This window comes from Portunus trituberculatus, chromosome 9, assembly GCF_017591435.1.
Source record: "Portunus trituberculatus isolate SZX2019 chromosome 9, ASM1759143v1, whole genome shotgun sequence".
Lineage (NCBI taxonomy): Eukaryota > Metazoa > Arthropoda > Malacostraca > Decapoda > Portunidae > Portunus > Portunus trituberculatus.
The window spans coordinates 3,105,563-3,133,427 of NC_059263.1; the positions used below are offsets into that span (position 1 = coordinate 3,105,563).

The 27,865-nt window shown below is 44.8% G+C and overlaps 2 protein-coding genes across 3 annotated transcripts in view; one reads left to right on the forward strand and one right to left on the reverse strand.

Moving 5' to 3' along the window:
- Positions 1 to 15,162, forward strand: part of LOC123501584 (probable E3 ubiquitin-protein ligase HERC1) — a 51,128-nt gene extending 35,966 nt beyond the window's left edge. The window contains 21 exon segments of the mRNA XM_045250511.1: positions 84 to 286; positions 526 to 728; positions 828 to 1,001; positions 1,151 to 1,275; positions 1,647 to 1,812; positions 2,227 to 2,347; positions 2,750 to 2,835; positions 2,978 to 3,123; positions 3,224 to 3,404; positions 3,679 to 3,807; positions 4,051 to 4,164; positions 4,349 to 4,516; positions 4,635 to 4,826; positions 4,956 to 6,250; positions 6,384 to 6,591; positions 6,713 to 6,825; positions 7,220 to 7,300; positions 7,946 to 8,098; positions 8,441 to 8,574; positions 9,758 to 9,911; positions 10,088 to 15,162. Coding sequence (XP_045106446.1) covers positions 84 to 286; positions 526 to 728; positions 828 to 1,001; positions 1,151 to 1,275; positions 1,647 to 1,812; positions 2,227 to 2,347; positions 2,750 to 2,835; positions 2,978 to 3,123; positions 3,224 to 3,404; positions 3,679 to 3,807; positions 4,051 to 4,164; positions 4,349 to 4,516; positions 4,635 to 4,826; positions 4,956 to 6,250; positions 6,384 to 6,591; positions 6,713 to 6,825; positions 7,220 to 7,300; positions 7,946 to 8,098; positions 8,441 to 8,574; positions 9,758 to 9,911; positions 10,088 to 10,294 — 4,353 coding nt within the window. The 3' untranslated portion in view covers positions 10,295 to 15,162.
- A 404-nt stretch (positions 15,163 to 15,566) lies between these two features.
- On the reverse strand, positions 15,567 to 27,673 carry LOC123501590 (tetraspanin-2A-like). 2 transcript variants are annotated; one of them, XM_045250523.1, is made up of 6 exons: positions 27,335 to 27,673; positions 25,212 to 25,409; positions 20,364 to 20,543; positions 19,875 to 19,952; positions 17,228 to 17,335; positions 15,567 to 16,695 (listed from the first exon to the last, which is right to left on the reverse strand). In XM_045250523.1, exons 1-6 carry the CDS (start codon positions 27,419 to 27,421, stop codon positions 16,624 to 16,626), a joined length of 723 nt encoding a protein of 240 aa, XP_045106458.1. In that variant the 5' UTR covers positions 27,422 to 27,673; the 3' UTR covers positions 15,567 to 16,623. The 2 variants fall into 2 exon arrangements, with proteins under 2 accessions (XP_045106458.1, XP_045106457.1); XM_045250522.1 differs by lacking the exon at positions 25,212 to 25,409 and adding an exon at positions 24,589 to 24,786 and having other exon boundaries at positions 27,335 to 27,552.
- Between the last annotated feature and the right edge of the window lie 192 nt (positions 27,674 to 27,865).

The following is a 27,865-nucleotide window of genomic DNA, read 5'->3' on the forward strand; positions in this document are numbered from 1 at the left end:
ATCAGAATTTTAAAAGAATGCCAAAACATTTTGATGCCACCAAGGCACAGCAGGTGAGACTCATGCTTCTTGTACACCTACAGGTGGAGTGTATTGGAGGGCGGGCACGGCTGGTGGAGGGCCACGGTGAAGTGTCTGGCTCAGGCAGCAGCAGCAGCGCCAGCAGCCTGAGCAGTGTTGACTTCAGCCACTCCCTGCCCACCATACAGACCGCCATGCTGGAGGGACACACTGCCCCCACCTCCAACGCCCTCTGGCTGGAGAGCAAGAACCTCCTAGTCACCAGGTGGGTTGTGTGGCTGGGAAGTGCACAGAAGCCTTCAGTGTTCACTCCTTTCTGTTTAATATGTTCTGAGGACTTACCTGGCTTACTAGGTGGTTTGTGTGGCTGTGCAGGAAGTTAAAGAAATATTTGCTACTCATATTTACTCTGTACTGTATAATTAAACCTTACACTTGCCTTCATTTAAACAGTGGAATTGAGGCACAGATGTATTAATAGCCCTAACCATTGATCCCTCCCAGTGGACACGACAGCTCAGTGCGCACCTGGAAGGTTCACCAGCGCGGCGTTGGGATGCAGGAACACACTCTGATTTTCCAGTTGAGTGAAAACACCAGCAGCTACCCAACCTCCCACAACAAAGTGGAGTACCTCACCTCCCTCTCCTCGGGCCGCTTCATTGCCGCCACCTTTGAGAACGTGCTCAACATGTGGTCCATGGTTGGTGAGTGTCTGAGTCACTTGGTGCCTCACATGGAGACGCATAAGGTTGGCATAGAGATGATTGTTCTAATGTCCCTCCCATCTTTCCCTCACATCACAGCTGGGCCCACAGAGATCTGGTCCAGCAGCAGCCCCATCACTTGTCTGGAGGCCGCCCGACAAGGCATGTGTGACTGTGTGCTGATGGGCCACCACGATGGCTCCGTCACCATGGCTGCCACGACCTCCCACGGCCTGCTGCCCACATCACTAGTGCATGCCGGCCGTCAGGATGGTAAGACACACACACACACACACATTTGCAAAGCACTCTCAGAGCTTCAAATGAGATGACAAATGCATATCAGAACAGGGTGACATGATGACTTGGATAGTGTTAGGTTTGGCCTGAGAATCATGGCTAACTTGTGGCTGTGTCTGCAGTGTACGTGAGCAGCCTGGCGTGGCAGGATGAAGACAAGGAGTTGGCGGTTGGCTTCAGTGACGGTGTGGTGAGAATCTGTTTCGTCAACTGTGAGATTGATGTCGTCACCTGTGCCGCCCACCAGGTACTGTTTTGCTCACCCAGTCATGTGTTTGCTGCCTTGCCTTTCTCATTCATTGCTCTATTGTACCACTTGTGAATCTGTTCATCTGTTAGTATCTCTCCACAGCTGATCTGTGAATCTAATATTTCATCTTTGTCACTAGTAAAAATCATATATTTTGAGTGCCTCACTGTATTTTCATTGTCAGTTTACATGGTCTCTCACCTCATCACTACACTTTAACAGACTGTCATAATGTCATATTGTCCTCACACATACACACAACTGTATCGCCTGAGTATCTGTTTACATAAGCAAGCACCGCACCACATCCATTATCTTACACTGCAGCACTCCCTTAGCATTATCCAGCATGCTTTCCTCTCACACAGGGCCCCGTGTTGGTGCTGGAGTGGAGCAGCAACTGTTGTCTGCTGGCATCGTGTGGGGAGGGCGGCACCAAGGTGTGGGCTCAGACTGGTGCTGGGGGATGGACGCCGGTGTACTCACTGGACTACAAGGCCCCACCCATCACACTGAGGTGGTCCCCCGTCATCAGTGAGTCTTGAGTTGTGTGTCTCAGAGAAAGGAAAGTGTTGTGTGTGATTGCTTCATATATATTTTGTACTCCAGTCCTTACCAAGACCCACTAGACCACAGTAATGTGGGGAGGTACATGGCCTAACCCATACTTGATTAATCCCTTCAGTACAGAGATGCATTTTTGCCATGAGTTTTGAGTGTGATTAGACCATTTTATTGACATCAGGAAGTGTGTATGGAGGTCAGAAGATTAATGGCCACACTATTCTAATCCCCACATAAGTTTCTGAAGTTGTATAAAGCCACCAAATAGTAAGCAAAGTGAATATAGAAATGCATCATGGTACTGAAGGAGTTAAGGTGATCAAAAGAAGAAAGTTGTATATCTACCATTCATATATGTGAACTTCTGTGTGTGTGTGTTTGCAGGTGGAGTGCGTGAGGGTGTGTGTGCTCACATGCTGGTGGTGGGCCACGAGGATGGACTGATCACAGTATGGAGAGTGCCACAGACACCAACGCCCTCAGGAGCCACACAGTACGAGGAGAGGTGAGGTGCTTCATTGCTTCCCCTTTTGACTCACACGTTTTCCTTCAGTGGCACTTCTTCATTCAGTGAGATGAGTCAATATTTAAACCCTTTTCTCTGCTCACTTTGTCTCTGTTGCCTCCATGTCTATGTCAAAGCAATGTCACCATCACAAAATCCTAACCTTGTGACTCTGAGACCTTCATTGGGACGCTTTTTTACCATGAGTTTTGGGTATGAGTAGACAATTTTATTTACATTATGAACTGTGTATGGAGGTTAGAAGATTAATGGCTGGAGTCTTCACTATTTTGATCCCCACATTCATTCCTGAAGCTGTATAAAATCACCAAATAATAGGCAGAATGAATATGAAAATGCATCATGGTACTGAAATGGTTAATGCTGCTGTTGCTTCCCCAGTCCATGCTGTCTCCTTCAGCTGCGTGGCCACCAGAACTCCATCACCGCCCTGGATGTGTCCCTCTCTGGCCTCATGCTGGCCTCAGGTGGGTGTGGGAGACTCATATCATGTATAGTATTTCTTACATTTCACACATCATTATCAGTAACCATTTCTTTTCATATCACTGACATATACAATTGACTACAACTATTACTTCTCCTCCTCCTCCTCCTCCTCCTCTGCAGGGTGTCAGAAGAGCAACAATGGCGTGGTGAATGTGTGGTCACTGCAGGACGGCTCGCTGCTGCAGACAGTGATGGGGTGTGGTGGTGTGGCCAGCCTCAAGTGGTGTGGTTCAGCAGGTCTGGCAATCTGCTACACTCAGTCACAGGTAAAGTGTGTGTGTGGACCACCTGCTCAGTGTTACAAGTCAAGGTGCTGTCAGGACTGAGCTGCAACACTCATGGAACACTGCCTTGTCTTCCCTGCAGAATGTGACCTTTGTGTTGATGGCGGATGAGCAGTTTTACAGCCTGCGTGTTGTGGCACTGTGCCGAATGAGACTGCAGCGCTGGGGCATGTCCGGCCTGCACCAAGCCCCCTGCCTGCGTGCCCTGCTGTGCCACCTGCCGTCCCTCCTCCTCTCTCAGTACCACCATGAGAAGCCCTTAGGTCAGCATCAACAACTTTGTCTTGGTTCACTTCATTATAGTTGTCACACTCCACCATTCTGTTACTTTAATTGTCCATCTTCTCTCCATTGCCTCATGGACTCCTTCACTTCTCAAATCAACTATTGTTTTTTTTCTTTCTTTTTCCCTCTATATGTTTGTCTTGCCTTTCATCAGTCTTAATCTATCATTGTGTTGTTTTAATTTGCCGTGTATTTATTTTTTCTAATACACATGATTGATTGTTAAAGAGTTGTTGTTGGTGTGCATTGCAGTGATCAGCGGGGAGCAGCTGGTGCACAGCCGGTACCTTCAACAGCTGTGTTCCTTGGCTCTGCTGCTGCGTCTGGACAGTGTCTTATGCACACAGCCGGCCCCAGTCCATGTAGCCCAGCCTGAGCCAGGTATGTGTGGCAGGAAAATTTTTTTATTCTCAACTTCTTTTGTTGTATTTTACCATTTTATTTTCTTGGTGTCTTTGCCATGGTGTATTTCTTCAGTTTCTTTAGCAATTGTAGATTGTCTTAGTTTTCTTTGCCATAGTATTGTTTGCTTCATCTCTGGCTGTCTGCCTCACTGTGTGTCACTGCTGGTGAGGAACAAGCAACCACAATAAGGCCTTACCTCCCTGTCATGTGTTGTTGCAGTGGTGGAATGGTCGTGGCTGGACACTCTCTGCACTGCCGTTGCCACCGCTGAGAGCCTCAGGGCACGCATCCCTCTGCCCTCCTCTTTTGTGGCACGACACTTTAAGTACGCCGGTGAGTTGTACTTGTGTGTCTATGTGTGTGTTGGTATGCTGGGCTGCTGGTAATCCTCTGTGCTTGTGTCACATTCTTAATTTATTTTACTGTTATGGTCATCCTTTTTGGACATTTAGAGTGCTATGGGCAAACATTTCACTGGCATGACTGTGAGACATACATGTTGTGTCTGCTGCCACAGATGACAAGGAGGAGCTGAGTGTGGCTCTGAACAATTGCAAGTGGGACGTGGAGCAAGACGCAGCTGTCATGTCCTGGGCCACACAGCAGCCGGCCGACTGGCAAGTGGGTGGCCGCTGCCACGTGTATATGTGGGGGAGCGGCCGCCATGGACAGCTGGCTGAAACAGGTAAAGAGAGGTTCAATGCTCTTAGCCAGAATTCAAGACATGGTTATACATTACCACAAAATTAAACCATCACAACCTGTTCCTTACTAGCCTTGGTTCCTTCCCTGCCCACCCCCAGGCCGCAGCAGCCAGGTGCCAGTGTTGACAGAGACTCTGGGGTGTGCTCAGCAGGTAGTGTGTGGCCAGAACTGCACCTTCATTGTGACGGCCAACGGCTCCATCCTGGCGTGTGGGGAGGGCAGCTACGGACGCCTGGGACAAGGCAACTCAGACGACCTGCACACCCCGACGGTCATCTCCACCCTGCAAGGTGACGCTGCAGCATTGTGGGACACACTCACATGTGCTGAAGGGAATCCTTTGTTGACATTACTCTTTGGGTTTTGCTCTGTGTCATTGTGCTCACCATGAAGACTCAGACTTGATTTCTTTGAAACAGGGTTTGTGGTGACCCAGGTGGCCACGTCTTGTGGGTCTGACGGCCACAGCCTGGCAGTGACAGACAGCGGGGAAGTATTCTCTTGGGGCGATGGAGACTACGGCAAGCTGGGCCACGGCAACTCGGACCGGCAGCGTCGGCCGCGGCAGATTGAGGCGTTCCAGGGACAGGAGGTGGTGCACCTGGCGTGTGGCTTCAAGCACACTGCGGTGGTCACTGCCGATGGCAAGCTCTTCACTTTTGGTAATGGCGACTACGGCCGCCTGGGGCTCGGCTCCACGGCCAACAAGAAGCTGCCTGAGCGAGTGATGGCGCTGGATGGGTGGCGGGTGGGGCAGGTGGCCTGCGGCCTCAACCACACAGTATGCTGCAGCACCGACGGTAACACTGTGTGGGCCTTTGGTGACGGTGACTACGGCAAGCTGGGCCTGGGCAACTCCACCTCCAAGTCCACACCCCAGAAGGTGGAGACCATGTGTGGCATTGGGGTGAAGAAGGTGTGCTGTGGGACGCAGTTCACCGTGTTCCTGACCCGGGAAGGCTGCGTGTACACCTGCGGCATGGACCGCCTCATTGGCCAGCCGGAGTCACGCACCAGAGGCCACAACCGGCCACAGCTGGTGCCGGCACTGGTGGGCCAGACGGTGGTGGATGTGGCAGTGGGGTCAGAACACACCGTGGCCCTCACCTCCACCGGGGACGTGCTAGGCTGGGGTGTCAACAGTGACGGCCAGCTGGGCCTGGGCCACTCAGCCGCTGTGAGGGAGCCACAGCTTATCCGCACGCTGGTCGGGAAGGGCATCCGGCAGATCAGTGCCGGCCGCAGCCACAGTGCTGCCTGGACCGCCCCTCCCCTCCCCCCTGTAACCCCTGGCAACCCTGCCCCAATGCAGTTGGGGGTGCCAGCCTCCGTGCCCCCACAGTACCCCAACTTGCAGAATGTGTCCCGCGGTGCGCTGTGTGCCCGGCTGAGGCTGCTGCATCAGTTTAGTGACCTGCTGTACTCCTCCTGGAAGCTGATCACCCTCACGCCGGGCACCGAGTGTTACCTGGACAATGTGAGTGCCGTCACCTCGGGTGAGGTGCGCTCCCTGGTGTCCCCCAGAGTGTACACGTTGCCCCTGGTACGCTGCCTGGGCCGCACCATGGTCCAGGGCCGCAACTATGGCCCTCAGGTGACTGTCAAGAGAATTTCCAGCAGGGGGGTGCCCTGCCGGCCAATCTTCACTCAGCTGGCCCGGCAGGTGGTCAAGCTGAAGCCTTCAGATCTGCGGCTGCCGTCCAGGGCCTGGAAGGTTAGTGAGGAGCAATGGGTGTTGCTGCCTACACAGGGAAAGAAAGGAGTTGAAAGGTTTTCATCGTGGAGAGTGAGTTTTGTAAGAGTTGTGTTTGTTAGCTTTGTAAGACATCCTTGTCACACACTTGCAGGTGAAGCTGGTTGGGGAAGGCGCCGATGATGCGGGCGGTGTGTTTGATGACACCATGACAGAAATGTGCCACGAGCTGGTCACCGGCGCCGTGCCTCTCCTCATCTCCACGCCCAATGCCATCTCTGATGTCGGCAACAACCGGGACCGCTTCCTCCTCAACCCGGACCTTGCCCAGGCCAATCACCTCATGTGGTTCAAGTTCCTCGGTGGGTGGAAGAGCAGCTTTGTGTAACAGTGTACAGCTGCAGCTTGCTGAGTCACCCATCTTTGAAACCTGTCTGGAATGCCTGTAACTGAACACTGAACATCCTTTCCCTTCATCCACAGGCATCCTCTTTGGTGTTGCCATCCGCACCAAGAAGCCGCTCGCCCTGCCCCTCGCACCACTCGTCTGGAAGCTGCTGGCCGGCATCTCCCCTTCCTCGGCTGACCTGGAAGAGGTGAGGCTGACACACACACAGATATGCACTTGTTCCATGCTCACTGCTCTTTCAAAGGCCACAAAGATGAATTTTGCTGTGCCCTCATGGGTGTTTCTGTTGTTAAAAATGTAGAAATTTTGTTAATCTCACTAGAACTGTAAAAGCAACCTTAAAAGTCTGTGTAACTTCAGCAAGAGACTTTCCAAAGTAGTCAAGGCATGAGCAGAAGTGTTTCAGATTGTGGTCCAGAGACAAACAAAGAGGAGAACTGAGTCAAGAGAAATGTTTACTGCACTCATGATATTCAAAAGACTTATAGTAAATCATTCAAGGGAAAAGTCCTTCCCTTCCAAGTACTGAGATGGCAACAAAGGTAGTGACGGATTGTGTGTGTGTGTGTGTTTGTTGGCAGGTGGACATTGAGTACATGCAGACGCTGAGAGCCATCCGGGACATTGATCAGGACGGAGTGACTGAGGACACCTTCCATGATGTGAGTACCAGCCTGGTGGAGGGTGAAAGGGAAGCACTTACATACAAACTAAGGATACACACTCTGATAAGCCATTTTGCTTCATAGAACCACAATCTTGACTCATAAACCAAGGAATGCTGGGAGTTTTAGCCTAGCCTTCCCTCTCATGACTCACCATCCTCTCCCTGCAGGTCATAAGGTACATGCAAACTAAAGACACTCACAAACCATCGCACTGCATATAACTATAACCTTCACTCATAAAAGACACTCACAAACCCTCGTACTACACAGAACTGCAGCCTTCACTCATAAAAGACACACTCACAAACTCCTCACACTACACTGAACCACAACCTTTACTCATAAAGAAAAGGAGTTAACCAGTACTCTTGAATCCTTCACACCTTTCTCTGGTAAACTGGAACTCCCTACCTGCTTCTGTATTTCCAACTTCATATGACTTGACTTCATTTAAGAGGGAGGTTTCAAGACATTTATCCTGTTTTTTCGGCTAACTCTGCAGGGAACTGGCATCTAAGTGGATCTTTCTTTATATTTTTTCTTGTCCTTGACCAGCTTTCCCCTCTTAGTTAAAAAAAAAAAAAGAGGATTGACTTAACACATTTTTACCGGACATGACCTGCCTTTCTCCCCATGCAGGTCATCCCTCTGGAGAGCTTTGAGTGCATGAGTCTGACAGGAGCGCGGGTGGCGGTGGTGCCTGGAGGCCGTGCTGTGCCCCTCACCTTCACCAACAGACAGGAGTATGTGGCCCGCACCATCCACTACCGCCTGCACCAGATGGACAGACAGGTGGGGTGCTGCAGCTCAGACTGTTTATCGAGCGGCCCAGTGTTAGTGTGCAGGGCCTGAGGTGTTCTGTGATTGTCTTCTTGTCTCTTTCAAGTCTTTGTCTCAGTTTATGTGCATTTGTATTAGGTTCCTCCCTCGGTTTATGTACACACTAGGTCTTCTCTTTGGTTTATGTAATTGTATGAGGTCTTTTAGTTTGTTTTATCTTGCGTTTGTGTGTAGGTGGCGTGTATAGTGTTTTCCCGCTGGTGTCCTATCTATATTAGGTGTTATCTTTGGTTTATGTATTTGTATCAGGTCTTTCAGTGTGTTTCATCTTGTGTTGTGGTGTTTGTGGTGCAGGTGGCGGCTGTGAGGGAGGGCATGGCGTGTATCGTCCCCGTGCCGCTGCTGTCCCTCATGACGGCAGCACACCTGGAGCAGCTGGTGTGTGGTCTGCCTCACATATCCGTCGCCACACTCAGGAAGGTTGTCAGGTATGTGTCCCCACTGCCTTGTTGCTCACCTCCTCCTCCTCCTCCTCCTCCTCCTCCTCCTCCTCCTCCTCCTCCTCCTCCTCCTCCTCCTCCTCCTCCTCCTCCTCCTCCTCCTCCTCCTCCTGCCCACATCTTTTATCTTGATTAGTGCAGAATTTGATGTTGTCATGTTTACTCATTGCAGGACTTAGAACTCATGTGTTTTGTGTATGTTTGTGTGTATTTACCTTTATTTATTTATATATTTTTTCTTCTTTTTTTTTTACGGGATTCATTCAAGCATGTAATGTTCAGTCTTTTAGTACCAAACTGTTATATACTCTAGATTTATTCACATTCTTTCCACAAATTGCTTTCGTGGATGATATATTCCATTGATCTTTCTGTTGTGTGTGTGTGTGTGTGTGTGTGTGTGTGTGTGTGTGTGTGTGTGTGTGTGTGTGTGTGTGTGTGTGTGTGTGTGTGTATTTACCTAGTTGTAGTTTTACAGGGCATTCTTTTCAGTCTGTCCTGGTTCGAGCCCACTGTATTGTTGCTCATTATAAGCTCATGTGTTTTATGCCCGTCTCAATTTTGCATCGCCTGCAAATCCACCATGTCTACTGGTGCCACTGTGGAACTCCACTCTCCACCAATTATCCAATCTTACGCCCTTTCTAAAACCAAATTGACACTCACAAAGTATGTCATTTTCTCCAAGAAGTCTGTCCATCTAGTCTTCACCACCCTCTCACACATCTTAGCTACCACACTTGTAAGTGACACTGGTCTATAGTTCAATGGGTCTCTCTTGTTACCTGATTTATAGATTGGGACAATGTTAGCTCTTTTCCAGTCTTGGGGCACTACACCTTCCCTTAATGAGGCATCAATTACTTCACAAACTTTTTCTGCCAATTGCTCCCTGCATTCTCTTAAAATCCATCCTGATACCCCATCAGGTCCCACAGCTTTTCTCACTTCTAAACTCCCCATCATGTTCTTGATCTCCTGTTACTTGAAACTCCTTCATAATCCCTTTCTGTTCCATTACCAGTGGTTTGTGTGTGTGTGTGTGTGTGTGTGTTTGCAGGTACTCATGTTGTGTATTTACCTAGTTGTAGTTTTACAGGGCCTGGGCTTTATGCTCATCATATCTACTTATCCAATCTTACTGTGTGTGTGTGTGTGTGTGTGTGTGCAGGTACCGTGAGGTGGAGGAGCATGACACGCTGGTGCAGTGGTTGTGGGCCATCCTGGAGTCCTTCAGTCCCTGTGAGCGCGTCCTGTTTGTGCGCTTTGTGTCGGGCCGCTCCAGACTGCCGGCCAACCTGGCAGACCTCTCACAGCGGTTCCAGGTGAGTGGTGGTGGTGGTGGTGGTGGTGGTTAGTTTTACCGTTGTGTGTTTTTCCTCTTTGCTTTTCACTTTCCACTGGCGAGTAGTGGTTGTGTTGGTTAGTCATTGATTCAGTAGTGATGCTCTTGGTGTTGAAGTGGTGGTGTGTCAATGTGCCCTGTCTCGTCTCATTGCAGGTGATGCGAGTGGACCGGCCCATGGACACGCTGCCCACTGCCCAGACCTGCTTCTTCCAGCTGCGTCTGCCACCCTATTCCAGCCAGGAGGTGATGGCCGAGCGGCTGCGCTACGCCATTAACAACTGCCGCTCCATTGACATGGACAACTACATGCTGGCTCGCAACCAGGACCCCAACCACCACTCAGACGATGACGAGTTCTGAGAGGCGGCGGGCGGCGCGCTTGTGGCTCGTACGTCGTGGACCGTGTCACCGTTGCTCTCCCGCACGCACACACACACATACACACACGCGCCCGTACTGCTGATGAGTAACATGATGCGGCATTCAATACAAGACCCTTCTGAACAGCACGCCGACGCACACGCACACACTCCGCCGATGAGTAACATAACGTGGCACTCTATTTAAAGTTTCTCCAAACAGCACAGTCACTCGCTGCACAGTCTGGAGTGGCATTCACTGTGACATTTCTCCATTCCTCAGTGCAACATAAAGATGCCTCTATAGACTTACAATATCCCATAAAGAGCTACTGAAGACAAAGGATCTGATAGGAAAATAAGTGACTAGATAGCTAAGACAGATGGAAAGGGAGTGTGCTGCTGTACTTTGAAAAGGGAGAAGTTGTCAGCACAGCTTCATCCAAGAATGCTGTGTTGTAGCATTGCATCAAATGTCCTCAGCACAAGTTAACATTTGTATTTTGGTGACATTCCGTACAGTGTGGCTGACAGGAGATGTATTGTACCACTGATTACGAGTACAAGAGGGATGGAACACTGCTAAGGTCACAGTAGCTTTATGGGGAAACTATACAGTATAATGATGCCATTTTGTACTTACTAACAAGACCGGCCACACCACTCACCGCAGCGTTGTCTTGCCATGAGTCAATAGTGTGCATGAGGCAGCATTTGTACCAGTAGAAGAATCCAACGGTAGCACTTCTTTTACTCAGATTATGAAGGAATATTAGCCAAGAAGGTTTTGATCAGCCACAAGAAACCTTTCACGCATAAAGACAGATTAGGAGAAAATATGAGCGTAACAATTCTATGATAAATATTGCCTTCTAGTGATACTTTTACTTTGGTGTCAGCTTTACACTCGCTAAGGAAGGAATGACGCGTTGATCTGAGGGTTGCTTTGCGTATCAGCAGTTGAGCAAACGTTTGACTTGTTCTGTTAATCAGGGTAATGATCAGAGATGCCTTGAGGTGAAGGATTAGGAAGGAGACGATAGATTAAGATTTTGCCTGTGTCGTGTATTCTACTTCACTATTTTGGACAAGAGCAAAAAGGTGGTGTTTGTTCAGTTCATGTGAAGAACTCTTAGTGTCTACAGTTCCAGCAGCACCCACGATCAGCGTCTGGGTGTTTGTCCAAGCGTGTGTGCTTGTGTGCATGTCTGCGAGTGTGCCTGTGTGTGCTTTGTCTCCTTTGTCATTGTTTGGATCAGTCTCTATTCAGCAGGAACACAGCATTCCTATGAGGCAGGTGGTTCTTGATGTAGCATTAGCCTGACTCCATTTTTCATGCTCAAATACTTATCACAGACTGGCTCAATAGGAATCTTTGCACGCTGAAGAACAAGTGCCATATCTGTGATGGGTGGAAGCTGTTTTTTGCATTTGGACGCTCACAGGGATTGTTCGAGTCAGGCACACATTGGTGACTCGGGGTCCAGGCAGGGAAAGCAGTGAGTTGCAAGGTTAGCAGCTCACTTGTACTCAGCTTCCTTGACTTGTTGCTGCATTGCCTCCACTATCTCGCCTTCCTTTTCCTCCTGCTGTCTGTGAGTCCTGAGTCTGCCGGTTTGATATGCATGCGCTTGCTGATCAAGATGTACTGGGATTTTATACTGTTATTGCCAAAGTTTGTATCCTCTGAAAGGGATTATGGACTTCCTAGGTAAGGCAGATTTTGTTGTTGTATATGCTCATGTAATGCTGCCAAAGAGAGTGAGAATGGTTTGTACTTTTGACTTTGAATTACACGGTTGGGTTGCTCTAGTGAGGCTCCCAGCAGAGTATACTCATGACAGCTTCTCCATGGTGGAGGTAGCTCTTTTTCGTAACCCTTGCCTGCGCCGCGCGTTGTTGCTGCAGCGCTGTGACTCGGTAGTGATAGTGAAGATGAATCATTGCTACTGAGTTTAGGCAGAGGAAAGCTTTGTGGTGCTTGCAGCTTCCATGTATTCCTTCTGTACACTCTTGGAAACATTATTAACACGGCTAGCTTTCCTTTCCTCCCTATTTTTTGTAAAGACAAGATATCGTGCTTTTTTATACAAGGCTTCATTCGTAGCTAGCCCTTCCCTCTTTGACCCTCTCTACCTGTTCTCTGTTGACAAAGCTGAACTAAAGATGGACAGAAGTGTTGTGACGTATTTACTCTTCATTCACAGAGTCATGACATTCCAGATGAGTGTGTACTGAGTGTGAAAGCTGCAGCATCCTTTTCTTCTTTCATCCTGAGCGAATCACTTGTTGGGGTGTGTTAGAAGTGTGTGTCACTGAAGAAGCCACAGAAGGAGACTGTGGCTGAGTTGGACACCACCTCTACTCACACACGTTCTGAATGCAATGGTGTCATTTTTAACGTTGCTAATCATTTTCTCTAGCCATAACTTCTTGCTCACTTTTTTTTACATACCGGTGTCTGTTAAACGGTTGCCATATTTGTTAATTGTTTTACTGAAAGGTGGGTTTCCAAAGTGGTTGTGTTACCCCACTTGTTAATTTTGTTATTAAGTGTTCAGTTTTTTTTTTTTTTTTTTTTTTTTTTTTTTTAAGTGGCTGAAGGACATACTTGTGATATGTGAACAGAACAAGGTGAGAACAACATATCTCGGCTTCATCCATCAGAGGGCAGTGATGCAACCTTGTCCCTCCACAACCTGATCTCACTGAAGGCAAAGCTGGGACCGTCTCGCTGCAGACTGAGGAGCGCTGCTGAACACTTTATGTACCACAGGAAACACATTGAGGGGTATTTACTAAGTGTGTGTGTCTCATTTTTCCATCTAACATTTTTACACCAATGTCAAAGCTCATGTCACTGTTTCGGTTCAAGGGCAGTGAGGATTGCTTCCCGTGATCTCCTTTCCAATGCAGGTTATTGCTTGTATTCCTAAACCCTTCAGTGTCTTGTCTTGGTAACTCTCAACGGGCTGCAGTGGAGGTTATTGGGGTTTTAAAACGTTCTTTCATGTGGTAATTTAGTAAGAATCCTGCGTCATCACTGAGGATGTGGTTGATTGTCGCTGTGGGCCTTGAGAGTAATTCTGGCAAGAGAGCTGAGTGTTTAAGAGTACAGTGGTGTGTGTGTACAGTCTGCAGGGTCTCAAAGGTGCATAGTATAATGGTTATTGTGCTAGTCATCTTTCCTTTTGTGTAACTCTTCCGAATCTCTCGCGTGTATGTATGTAAACTTCATTATTTCTGTATGTTTGCTTTCCTGGTGTTAGGTATGGATGTACTAGCTGTGATTATTACTGTTGATTTGTCTTGATCTATTTATTTATTGTTATGTAAAACTTTTGAATGTTATTTGTTTATTTTAGTACACTCTTATACCTCAGTCATGTGTGTCCTTAGATTTAGCAACAGTTCCCCTCATTCTCTCTCTCTTTCTCTCTCTCATTGTGTCATCTGGCCCATAGTTTTAATTTCCAAAGACAGGCAGAACACAGCCTCCCTCCTGCACTACCCCTCAGCACTCCTGGCTCCCCTCCCTCCCTACCAAACCTACGAACACATGTATTTCAGTCTGCAGTCACTATTCAGCTAGCATGTACCTGCCCAGCACATCAACAAGGTTGTGATGAATGCTTGTCAGAGTTAGGCATTTGTCCTGCAGTGGTGGGCATCACAGAGGCTTGTTTTTTGTGCTCCATGGATGGCTGTATCTTGGGGAGTGATAGAGAACATTATTTTGGTCAGTGTATACATGGCAAGCTTGATTCAGTCCTGTAAAAGCACAACTAGGCAAACCGTACTCCACAGCTCCCTAGAACACTCTCCTGCCTCACCAGCATCACCAGAGGGTAGGAGCTGTATGGTGATGTGATGTGGTGCTGGGCTAGACTGACTGATTGGAGCATAGCCTGGCCATCTTAATCTTAACTCCTTCAGTACTGGGGCACATTTTACCTTGAGTTGTGGGCGTGATTAGATTATTTTATTTATATTAGGTACTGTCTATGGAGGTCAAAAGATAATGGCCATTCTTCACTATTCTAATCCCCCACATAAGTTTCTGAAGTTGTATAAAGTCACCAAAAAGTAAACAGAAGGAATATGAAATTGCATCTTGGTACTGAAGGAGTTAAGGGTTGTTTATGTATCACTAGTAAAAGAAATTCAGCAGAACTAATTGATACCTATATTTATCAGGATAGGCAAGTTTATCTGTGCTCACTCATTTGTTGCGATAGAAGGAAGGAATAGATTGACTTGGTAGGTTGTAAATGGCTGGGATGCATAGTCAGTCATTCATTCATTCAGTCAGTCAGTCAGTTTGGTCCAGTAGCAGTAGCAGGAGGCAGTTGTGTGTTGCCCCATCCAGCCTTCCATCAGTGCCACACAAGCTTTAGTACTTGCAGACTGGTGGGTGGCAGACCAAGCGTTGTGAACCAAGACCTGTTTGAGTCGCTAGGTAGATCTACACTGTACTCGCTGTTTGTACTCGCTTGACGCTGAGAAAGTGAGTGTGTGGATGGATGTGTTTTTTGTATTTTTATAGTAGTAGATGCACCTCCTCCCTCAGCCACACCCCTTCACCACCACCACCTCCACCTCCACCTCCACCACCTCCTCCACCACCACCACCACCACCACCTCCACCTCCACCTCCACCACCAGCCAGGCAGCTCCCACCCACCCCAGCACTCACCTCCCCAACCCCCTGCCCCCCGTCAGTGTTACTAGCCACTGTATAACCGCGTCACAACCAACAGGAGGTCTCCCTAACCTCTGTGGTAATTCAGTACATTGTCCACTTAACTGTAGACGTCTAAATTAGAACAATCTTCTGACCAAATTGATATTAAATTGTTACTGACAAAATATTCTGTATAATTAAATCCAATTTCTAAAATGTTTGGTTAAATTTACTTTTTTTTTTTTTTTTTTTTTATGGTATGTGTATTCCTTAAATTGGTTGTGTTTATGTTGGTTTTCTTCCTTTGTTATCTTCATCATCACCACCACCATTGTCATCACCTGGTGTCCATCATGAGTCAGAGTGGTGACTGGAGGCATGAAGCACCAATGATAACTTAGAGACCTGACATTCATTTGGCCCTGATGTCTGAGGTGCCCTGCTGTGCCTCAGTGCCAGGGGTTCAGTGCCTGGCCAGTACATCCCACCTGAAGGTTCATCTTGTGCCTTCAGGTGATCCTCTCAGGGCTTCCCTAACACTGCAGAGGGAAGTGTGACAAGAGGATACACTTTTGAGTAACACACTTGCAAAACTTAATGGTTTATTAATTTGTTTGGGAACTTTCAAAATATAAACATATAAAAAGTGTTCCTGTTCCCACACTCTTAAGAAATACATAGTAAACTTGTAGTGTTGCCCATATAGTGACTAATCACTGACTCACACATCACACTTAACACTGACCAAATGTTGACTGTTGTACAATGTTTCAATCCAATGGTACTTCAAAAAGTTCAGAGGAGTTAATTAAATAATTACTTTAAAGTCTTACCAGTACCATTCACATAGACAACACATCTAATAAATCTAACACTTTTTTATTGCTTCAGCTGGAAAAGACAAAATAACTAACAAATCTACCCTTTTTATTGCCTCAGTCGGAATAGGCAAAAGAAGTAACAAATGTACACTTTTTATTTCTTCAGCTGGAATTCACAAAAGAGCTAACAAATCTAGAATAACCTTTTTTTCATTGGTTCAGCTGGAATTGACAAAGAGAACTAGGTAACAAATCTAACCTTTTTATTGTTTCAGCTGGAATTCCTTTAACCACGAAACTATCCACACATTCAGACACCAGAGAGAGGAACACTGGCAGGCACAAAGAGAGAGAGGAAGAGAAGAAGGGTGCCATGGTAGTATCAAGAACTACTCTTAATTCTGAGCCCATCCCAGGTACTACAAACATGATTTAGTTAGTGTGAATCATTGAACAGACATAACTACACAAATCACTTATCTATTATTTCACTATTTACTTATCTTATCTTATATCTATCATCTTTTTCGTTAAGCAACTTACGTACTTCCCACAGAAATTAGTCTCATATCTAGTATATTAAACAGTTTTAGATACACGCGTCATATTTTTGTACTAGATAAATTCTGTACCATTCTATTCCACTATTTTATTCGTACCAAAACATGAGGACGTGGCGACAGCGTATCATAACTATCACTGCAGCTGACACGTGCAGGGAGTGCTGGGGGAGTGGGAGCTAGTGTCTTGTGGTATGTCGGGTGAAGGGATATGGCGACTGGTGAGGGTAGAGACGTAAGCTTGAGGGAGACATACTACAGCAGACTACATGCGCCTTTCTTCTTCTCTCTCCCTGAAGGCCATGTACATACACACGGAGATCATCATGGCGAAGCACTGCAAAAACGTATATAGCACTTTATTCCGATAGTTTACGCTCCACACCTTTTTCTTGCCCTTCTAAAGTCTAGTTGGAATGACGCAGGTTTCAAGGGTGTATCTATAGTTCTAGAGCCAGATTAACAAGATTTCTACATTGGTAACTGGTGGGAATATTACACAGTATAATTGAGATGACATTAGGAAGTGACATATTAAAGGAGATTAGAGAAAAGTTATGAGGGAAAAGAGGATTACTAGTTAAGCCCTTCAGTACTGGGACGCATTTCTACCTTGAGTTATCGGTATGATTAGACCATTTTATTGACATTAGGAAAGGTTTATGGAGGTGAGAAGACTAATGACCAGAGCCTTCACTATTCTGAGCCCCGACTTAAGTTTCTCAAGCTGTATGAAATCACTAAACGATAAGCTGAAGAAGTTAATGAAAAAGAGAAAATAATAATAATAATATACTTTGAACCACCTGTAACTTAATTTGACACACTAACAAACTGAAGAATAATAAGATGGCGGGTTGGGGACATACCTGGAAGAAACAGAGGGACAGGGAGAGACCAGCCAGCCAACCAGTGCGCACTTCCAGGTATTGGCCAAAGATCTCAGCGCAGGAGTCTCCGTACTGGTTACCGGTCACCTGCAGGGAGAGAGAGAGGTGGAGGGTATGTGAAAGAGAAGAGGGAGGAAAAAAATAAGGAGAGAGAGAGAGAGAGGTGGAGATGTATGAGAGAAGGAAGAGGAAAGAATAAGGAGGGACAGCGAAAAGGAGGTAGAAGGGATGTGTAGAGGGGAGATAGACATAAAGAGAGGAGAGAAAGGAAAGGAGAGAGATGTAGAGGGAAGGAATGTGAGAGAGAAACAAAAGAGAGAAGGTGGAGGGAGTGACTGCGTTGACTGACTGTTTAATGGCTTGATGAAAAATTAATGGATTGACTGATGACTAGAAGGATAGAAACGATAGAAAGATAGATAGATTAATGAAGGAGAAACTGCTTGACTGATGAATAGGTGGAAAAGGAACGGGTAAGTTAACTAATTGATAAAGAATGGTTAAAATGGAAAAACAAACAACACCAACAAAGACACGGAGTCTCGTCAACCACGCATCACTATGAAGTAACGACAAGTGTTTGAGCGAGGCAGACACGGCAGAGCTCGGGCGACTTGACTGGATAAAGGTTGAATCATGTAATAAAATGTTAATGTCACAGCAGCAGCCTCCAGTACCAGCAACAGCCAGCACGTACCGGATAATTCACGCTGGTTACATCACACGGGACTTTCAGATTTCTCGCCAGACTCTGCAATCGCCCGTATCCTGAAACGCTTTGATCTCTCCCCATCACTGCTCTCCACAGGGTCCAGTTGATAATACTCGTTTTTTTAAGAATATTTTTATGGTTCTGGTGATAGATTGGCAAGATTTCTAGTTTATTAACCCTCCAATATTGAGACCCATTTTACCTTGTTTTTTTGGGATCTTTTTGGGTGTGATTAGACCATTTTATTTACGTTAGGGAGGGTCTGTGGAGGTTAAAAGAATAATGGTCAGTCTTCACTACTCTAATCCCAGCATATGTTTCTGAAGCTGTATAAAATCACCAAATAGTAACCAGAATGAATATGAAAACGCGTCATGATACTGAAGGGGTTAAAAGGAGAAATTGTCTTGAAATCCGGCTCTCTGTGGCCTTGGAAAATTGCCGTGGTGGGAGGGGAAGGCGTTTCTCAATACGGTTTGTGCGATAATATACGAAGTGGACTCAACATTTTCATTTCACTGTTCTCTTTCCTTTTTAAAAAAGTTAGTCATTTATCCTCGCTCATACAATTTTTTTAAAGTTACATAAACGCCTTATCCATCTATTCATTAATTCCTTCAATATTGGGACACATTTCTACCGTAAGATTTGTGTACGATTATACCATTTTAATGATTTTATTGACATCAGAAAAGGTCTATGGAGGTCAGAAGATTAATGGCCACAATCCTCACTATTTTAATCCCCCACATAAGTTTCTGAATCTGTACAAAATCACCAAACAGTAAGCAGAGTGAATATGGAAACGCGTCATGGTACTGAAGGGGTTAATCGTCTCCTTTCAATTCACGAGACGTCTGTGATATCGGCAATACGTGAGTGTCATTCGCCTTGTCATTTGCCGTATCATCAGCGAGCGACGTCTCCGCCTCGCTCTGCTGTAAACAACCCGCCGGAAGTTGACAGTCGTGAGCTTCCGTGACGTTTCCGAGTAGCGCAGGTCACTGCCACCCCGCACACACCTAGCGCCATATCCAGAAACGCTTCCCTCTCTCACTGCGACCATTTTGAAAGACCACAGGTTAGCCGAGTTCTAAAGAGTATTTGTCTTGTTGATAATGCAGAAAACTTGTTAACATGTCACTAAAATTAGAGAAACACACTTAAAAACCCGTGTCACTTCAACTAGAGCCTTTTCAGTATTTTTAAAGAGTATTTGTAGTGTTGATAATGCAGAAAACTCGTTAACATGTCACTAGAGTCACAGAAACATCTTTAAAAACCCACATCACTTCAACTAGAGTCCTTTGAAAAATAGTGAAGGTGATGCAGCGCGGAAGTCTTTCAAAATATGGGCCTTATATAGACTCCACGACACACAGCAACGACTTCTTCATACACTCTTATTCCCAGTGTGATAGTGTATTCCCAGTAAGGTTAGCCGCTCGAGTTAACATCTTCCACAGCAACGACCGTAGATTGTCAAGGGTTCCTGTCACGATTACTCACGATCATGAAAGCAAAGTGGAGGAAATGAAACAAAGATGACAAGGAAAAAAAATAAAATAATAAAATAAAATAAAGTGAAGAGGAAGAGAAAAGACTAAATTAGCAAGATATTAATAAGAGAAATGCAAGAAGGAAAAGAAATACAAGAAGAGAAGATAAGCACTAAGAAATATAATCAAAATGTTATTAGAAAGCAGTGAAGACGGAATAAAGAGACGAAAGAGAGGAGGAAAGAGAGAAAGAAAAAAAGAATAAAGAAACAAGCTAGGTTAGTAAGAAGAAAAGAACAGAGAGAGAGAGAGAGAGAGAGAGAGAGAGAGATGCGAGAGAAAGTCAACGAGAGAAGCAGCGGGAAAGATGGATGAGGTGCTGATGGTGCTAATGATGTTGATGGTGTTGACTCACCTGGTCACGGCAGGTGTTGGGCACGGGCAGGTGTATATCCGTGTAGTCGCTGGCCGAATAACCACCGCAGCAGCCCACCTGTGTCAAAGAGAGCCAGGTGAGAGATAGATGGACGTGATGAGACTCCAGCCAAGGTGTAACACGTGCGTGAGTGAAGAGGCAGGTGCAAACACTCGCCATTGGAAAGGTGTGGTGGTGGTGGTGGTGGTGGTGGTGGTGGTGGTGGTAGTGGTGGTGGTAAGGGAAGATGAGGGATGTGGGTCACTGAAATGTAATCTGTCTCTCTCTCTGTCTCTCTCTCTCTCTCTCTCTCTCTCTCTCTGCACTTATTCCCTTATTTTGCGATGCTTTCACTTATCAGTCAGTCACTCACTCACTCACTCACCCACTCACACAAACAATCAGCAAACCACTCACTCACTCACTCACTCACTCACACATAATTCCTCACAGACACACGCACACACATACACACCCTCCTTTACTCACATATTCCTGCACAATATCAACAGAGCGCCTGGCAGCCACGTCCCACTGGTATTGGTGGATCAGCTGCCTCATCTGCTCCTGAATGAATGGGTACGCCTTCGAGTCCTCCATACCGTTGTCCAGCGTGTAGGCAGATCCTCCCAGCAGCATAATAAAGGTGATCACTGTGAAGATCATGTACTGCGGGGCGTGTAGGAGGAGGCACAAGAGGAGGAGGAGGAGAAGGTGGATGTTTTGTGGGTTAAAGGAAGGTGTAAGTGGATAAATTGATAGTTTTTGTATGGACAGTTGGATAGAAGGATAGATAATGAGAGAATGGGAAATTAGAGGATAGATAAACGATGAAAGAAGATGAAAAGAGAGAAAGGTGAGTGTTTTGTGGTGTAAGAAATGGTGTAGATGGATAAATTGATGGTTTTAGCAAGGACAGTCAGATAGAAGGATAGATAATGAAAGAATACGAAATCACAGGGTAAATGAATGATGAAGGAAAAGAAGGGAGGGTGTTTGCACGTGTCGGAGAGAAGAGTGGACGTGTTGGAGAGAAGATTGAGGTGTTGGAGAAAAGAATAGGTGTGTTGGAGGAAAGATGGGAAGGATGGAGGGAAGAAATAAAAGTTAGGATTAGTTTTATGTTCAAGTTTTAGTGTAGTTATATTGTAGTTTGATTTTAATGCATGTTATTATTATTATTATTATTATTATTATTATTACTATTACCTCTACTTTAACTATATACCACCACCACCACCACTACTATTACGACTATTGTTAATCACTACCATCACTACTGTTACTACAAGCCTTACTTAACAAATCACTACTTACTGCCAATCACTACACTCACTACTCAGTCAGTCTACTTAATCATTCTACTTAACAATTATTTAAGTCCAATTACAACCAATACTGTTAATCTAAGTACAATATTCAAATCTACTCAACCCCTTCAGTACCAGGACACATTTTCATGTTCATTCTACTTACTGTTTGGTGATTTTGTACAGCTTCAGAAACTCACATGGGGAATGAAAGTAGTGAAGACTGTGGCCATTAATCTTCTGACCTCCATAGACCCTTCCTAATGTCAATAAAAGGGTCTAATCGTACATTAAACTCACTCAAAGCTTAATATCTTCAGTAGCATGACGTGTTTCCATATTCATTCTGCTTACTATTTGATTTTATACAGCTTCAGAAACTTATGTGAGGATTAAAATGGTGAAGACTGTGGCCATTAATCTTCTGACCTCCATAGACCCTTCCTAATGTCAATAAAATGGTCTAATGCTACATCAATCTTTAGATAAAAATGTGTCCTAGTACTGAAGGGGTTAGTCTCTACCATAATTATTTGTTCTACTTTACTATTCTACCCAATCAAAACAAAGGATCTATTGAAGTTACTGCAATCTACTTACTACTGGCACCATAATTAACCACTCACCTTACTCTTCCGTCATCAACAAAATTATTAGTGTGTGTTCCTGCAAGATTAATCAAGGCGCATAAAAGTTAATTAAAAAGAAAAAAAAACTTAGGAATGGGTTAAAAGAGAGTGTAGGATGATTGAAAGTGTTGGAATAAATTAATATGATAAGGAAGATAGATTAAACTACAAGATTTATTGAGATACGTATGATATAACGAAAAAAAAAAAAACTTGCAGGTGTGTTAAAATTTTGGAATGATAATGAGTGTAGGATGATTGAAAGTGTTAAAATGAATATAATAAAAGAAAGAGAAAGAGAGAGAGAGATTAAACTGCGAGATTAATTAAGTCACGTAAATAAATAATAAAAAGAACTTAGGAATGGGTTAAAACTTGAATGATAAGGAGTGAAGGATGATTGAAAGTGTTAAAATGAATATGATTAAAAAAAAAAAAAAAAAAGAAAAGGAGAGAGAGATTGAACTGCGAAATTAATTAAGTTATGTAAAAACACGAAAAAATCAACTTTGCAATATTTTACGAAGAGAAGAAAAAGAAAGAAGGAAGGAAAAATGAAAAAAAGAGAAAAAAGAAATAAGAAATAAGAAAAACGAGAAAAAGAAAGAAAAGAAAGAGAAAAACGAAAAAAATCTACTTTTAGGAAGAAGAAAAAGGAAGGAAGAAAAGGAAAAAAAAGAAAGAGAGAGAGAGAGAGAGAGAGAGAGAGAGAGAGAGAGAGAGAGAAAGAAAACGAGACAACATCATTTACCCATTTTCTTTACTCTTCTTCCCACTTTCCCCTCTCTTGTTTTTCATCATCCGTCTTCATTAATTTCCGGGAAGTGGCTGGAGCTGCAGTTTGAGGGTTCCAGTTTCCACCAGGTCAAAGGTCTCTCTCTCTCTCTCTCTCTCTCTCTCTCTCTCTCTCTCTCTCTCTCTCTCTCTCTCTCTCTCTCTGCACTTTTTTTCCCTCTCGTTTCTTCCTCCTCCTCTTCTCTTCCTCTTCCTTTCTTTCTCTTTCCTCTCTCGTCTCTTCTGTTCTTGCGTCACGTGATATTAGTCAGACCACAGTCATTATGTATGGGAGAGAGAGAGAGAGAGAGAGAGAGAGAGAGAGAGAGAGAGAGAGAGAGAGACACCGCCAATTTTAAGAGTTCGTAATCTCTCTTAATGCTCTTTCTTTCTTTCCTCCCTTTCTTTTATTCTCATCCGTCCTATTTTTTTTTTCTCTCTCTCTCCATTAGAATTTCCTTCCCTTCTAGAATCTACTTCCGTTTTTTGTTTCCCTTTCTAACTATCGTACCTCAAAAACTAATCATCGTACCTCAAAAAACAAACTATCGTACCTCAAAAACTAATTATCGTACCTCAAAAAAAAAAAAACTATCGTACCTCAAAAAACAAACTATCGTACCTCAAAAAACAAACTATCGTACCTCAAAAAACAAACTATCGTACCTCAAAAAAACAAACTATCGTACCTCAAAAAAAAAAAAAAAAAAAAAACTATCGTACCTAAAAAAACAAACTATCGTACCTCAGAAAACATTACGTCACTTCCTTCGCTTCGGAAAACACGCGGACTCATTTTTTTTCCTTCTTTTTTTCTTCTTCCTTTCTCTTTGTATATGGAATAGTTTACTGGTGACGGTGGGGGGGAGGGATGGAGGCGGGACTTCTTGCAATTGTTCTGCATATGTCAGTTGATATATTACGCCTTGTCTTGCAGTGACCGAGGGCGTGTGTGTGTGTGTGTGTGTGTGTGTGTGTGTGTGTTTAGGAGGGCAAGGAGGGCAAAGAGACACAGAGAGAGAGAGAGAGAGAGAGAGAGAGAGAGAGAGAGAGAGAGGTGTTAAAGTCTATATTTACACGTGTAGTCTATGTACTTTTACTGTGTGTGTGTGTGTGTGTGTGTGTGTGTGTGTGTGTGGATAAGGAAAGAGAGTAAAATCATGGTTTTTTCTCGTATTTAGCGTACTAAAACCAATTAATAACTACAACAACAACAACAACAACAACAACAACAACTACTACTACTACTACTACTGCTACATCAATGACTCGCCTCTCTGTACCTACAACACACACCTGCTACTTTGGATAGAGAGAGCGAGGTAAGAGGTGGGGGGGGGGGAAGCTGACATCTGCAAACCACCAAACTAACTCGATAATGTTGTGTAGCAAGTCAACTAGAGACACGTGAAAGGAAATTGGAGTGTAGTAATAGAGGTGGTCATAGAAGGAGGAGGAGGAGGAGGAGGAGGAGGAGGAGGAGGAGGAGGAGGAGGAAGACGAAAGAAAAGGAAGAAAATTAAGACTGATGTTCATGAATTTGATTACTCCAATGAAGAAATAAAAAAGAAGAAGAAGAAGAAGAAAAAGAAGACGAAGAAGAAGAAGAAGGAAGAAGAAGAAAAGGAAAGACTACTCTACCAATACTAATACAGAAATTAAATTGTTCTAATAAAAGAAAAAAACAAGAATACAAGAAGAAGAAGAAGAAGAAGAAGAAGAAGAAGAAGAAGAAGAAGAAGAAAGAAAGAAAGAAAGAAAAAAAGTACTCTTAAAACCACTAAAACAACCACGAAGAGAGAGAGAGAGAGAGAGAGAGAGAGAGAGAGAGAGAGAGAGAGAGAGAGAGAGAGAGACAGACAGAAAGAGACAAAGAGAGACAAAAGAAACCACAACATCTGCTACTAATACAACCACAACCACCACCAGTACCTTAAAACCACCTCTACCACCACCACTACCACTACCACCACCACCACCACCACCACCACCACTACTCACAACAATGATGGCAGGGCGACTGGAGAAGTAACTGCCACAACACCCGAGGAAACAGTTGACCATCACCAGAGTCGAGGCAACCATGACAACATTTGTAGAGTTCCAGTAGAAGAATAAACCCAGACTGTTTACATACTCATCCATATCCTTGTCGAAGCGAATCCACAGGCACATGGCAAACACAGCCGCCCCTGCGCACTGGGTACATACAACCAGTGCCGCGGCGGGAAAAAGGGCGGGAAAAGACAGGGAGAAAGGAGAGGAGTGATGAATGATGCGTGTGAGTCGGGTTTGCTGACATGAAAGGACGGATTATTGTGTTTTGAAATGCTTTGCTCCCACGCCAGCTTGCTTTCAAAGGCCACTGAGATGAAAGGTCCAGTTCTCAAGAGTGGTTCTGCCTTTAGTGACGCTGAACACCCATTAAACCACCACTGGAATCACAAAAACCCTTGAAAACCAGACCAATATCTATAGTGAACCTCCCAAAGCAAACTGAGACGAGACGCAAAGACACAAAGACGCAGCAGATCACCAAACACTGCCCATTCGCTGCTGGAACCTGGAAGAGAGACAGAGAGATGAAATATGGATAGAAAAAACATACAATCAACTCCACGTACAGTCACCACCATACACTTGCTGCCGGAGTACACCCCGCAGCAGGCGATGAAGGCATTGAGCATGACAAGAGAAGCGCCGACCATCACGACAGTTGTCCCCGCCCAGTAGTGGAATATGCCGACAGCTTCCACAAAATCCCCCATGTCTTTGTCGAATCGAATCCACATCGCTACCGAGAAAACGAGAGCCCCTGCGCACTGTTGGGGGAAAGAGAAGTGGTGTTTACTGGTGTTTACGGTGCCTTTGTGGATCTTTTCGTCTTCTTCTGCGTCTCCGTCTGCGTCGCCTTCATTCCCTCCGTCGGCGCCTTCTGCTGGTGAGGTGAAGGTTTTTATTGGGGAAGTTTTGTTGTTATTGTTTTATTGTTAAGTGTGTGTGTGTGTGTGTGTGTGTGTGTGTGTGTGTGTGTGTGTGTGTGTGTGTGTGTGTGTTACGGGTGGTTAGATAAGAAAAGTAATGATAAATATACTCTTTTTTATCCACACAAACTGAAACTGAGGCGTAACATTATTAGTAGCAGTAGTAGTAGTGGTAGTAGTAGTCATGTTTTCACCACCACCACCACCACCACCACCACCACCATCATTAACAGAGAGATAGTGCCCAATGACATGTTCTTGTAGTGACGCATCGTTTTGTCAGTATTATCAGTTAACGTATCTTCCCACACCTGCCTCGCATACCTACTGTACATCCATGGCCCTCTTGTGTGTCTGTGAGTGTGTGTGTGTGTGTGTGTGGGAGAGGGAAATGGCTACCCTATACATAACGCTCCTTCACACACACACACACACACACACAGTCACTAATCCTTCTCCCCCCCTTCCACCCTACATTTTATCTGTCTCCTATTCAGTAAACTAATCTGAGGCATTGAGGTAACACAGATAAGTAGATAAACGCCCTTGACTTCCTTCCATTGCTACCACCACCACCACCACCACCACCACCACTACTACTAAGTTACCTCGTACCTGAAGCCTCGCGAGATATCAAAGCTTACTCTAATTACGCACAGCCACACTTGAGACTGACACACCTTTTGAACTTCACGAAAGAAAGTTACCTGCGCCATTAAGTCTCATTAGTGGGACTAGGAGAAAGTAGTGGTGGGTGGTGGAGGAAGTGGAAGACGCAGGAGGAGGAGGAGGAGGAGGAGGAGGAGGAGGAGGAGATGAGACAAAAGCGTATTGAAAGAAAAAGTAGTAGGAGGATGGAGGAGGAGGAGGAAGAGGAGGAAAGTATACACAAGATGAGAAGATAAAGAGGAATAAGAAAGGGTCGTGATGGCAGAGGAAGAGTATAAGAAGAGGAAGGGGGAGGAGGAGGAGGAGGAGGAGGAGGAGGAGAAGTGTGGTTGGCATTGAAGGAGGCAAAGTAGAAGGAAAAGCAAAATGTAATTAGAAGATTACGCTTGATAGAGTTAAGAAGAAGAAGAAGACAAAGAAGAAGAAGAAGAAGAAGAAGAAGGAGAAGAAGAAGAAGAAGGAGAATGAAGAACGAAGAAGGAAACAAGAATGGGAAAAGAAAAAGAAGAAAAAGAAGATAAAACAAGAAAATAGAAACTTGAGGTAGGAACCAGAGAGAGAGAGAGAGAGAGAGAGAGAGAGAGAGAGAGAGAGAGAGAGGAGGATGTAGTGGGTAATGAAGGTATCAGTATTTATCTTATCTGGTCAGGACGCGGGGTCCTCAACACACACACACACACACACACACACACACACACACACACACACGACCCGGATGTCACCTTAGCTAACTTTGACTCAACATCCTTTACTTAACATTACTCTCTCTCTCTCTCTCTCTCTCTCTCTCTCTCTCTCTCTCTCTCGTTGCGCCACTATCTAAACTGTCTATCGCAATTTCTTTTCGTTAAATCAATGAATCGTTTGCTGTAAGACTAATACGCGTTTTGTCATTGTTATTATTATTATTATTATTATTATTATTATTATTATTATTATTATCATCATTGTTGTTGTTTGTCTTTGGTTATGCAAGCGTGTAACCTCATTGCCCGTTTTCTTTGTCTTCGCTCCTCGACACATTCACTCTCTCTCTCTCTCTCTCTCTCTCTCTCTCTCTCTCTCTCTCTCTCTCTCTCCGTCAGTATACTCACGAAGAAGACAGTGTTGAAGATGTAGAGGAGGTACTGAAGAAGCTCCGTCTGTTCCCCCCACGACACCTGCCCAGTGCCCCGCCCCATCCTGAAGGTGTGGTGGTGGTGGTGGTGGTGGTGGTGGTGGTGGTTTTTCTTAGTTTCTTTCTTCTTTTCTTGATTTATTTCTTGGTCCTGTTTATTTCTTATGTTCGTTTTTCTTTCTTTTCTTTTCTTTTCTTTCTTTTTTCTGTTTATTTTTCTAGTCTGTTTAGTTTTTTTTGTTTCTTTTTCTCTTTCTCTTTTTTTTTATCGCCTCTATTTTCTTGTTTTTGTTTCCTCTCTCTCTCTCTCTCTCTCTCTTCCTTCCTGAAATATTGTAGATTAGTTTGTGTTTTCTTTTCTTTCATTACTATTTCATCTCTCTCTCTCTCTCTCTCTCTCTCTCTCTCTCTCTCTCTCTCTCTCTCTCTCTCTCTCACAAACAAAAAATAAAACAAACATTTCTAAACACACACAAAAGAAAACACACATTTTTTTTCGTCTTTTAAT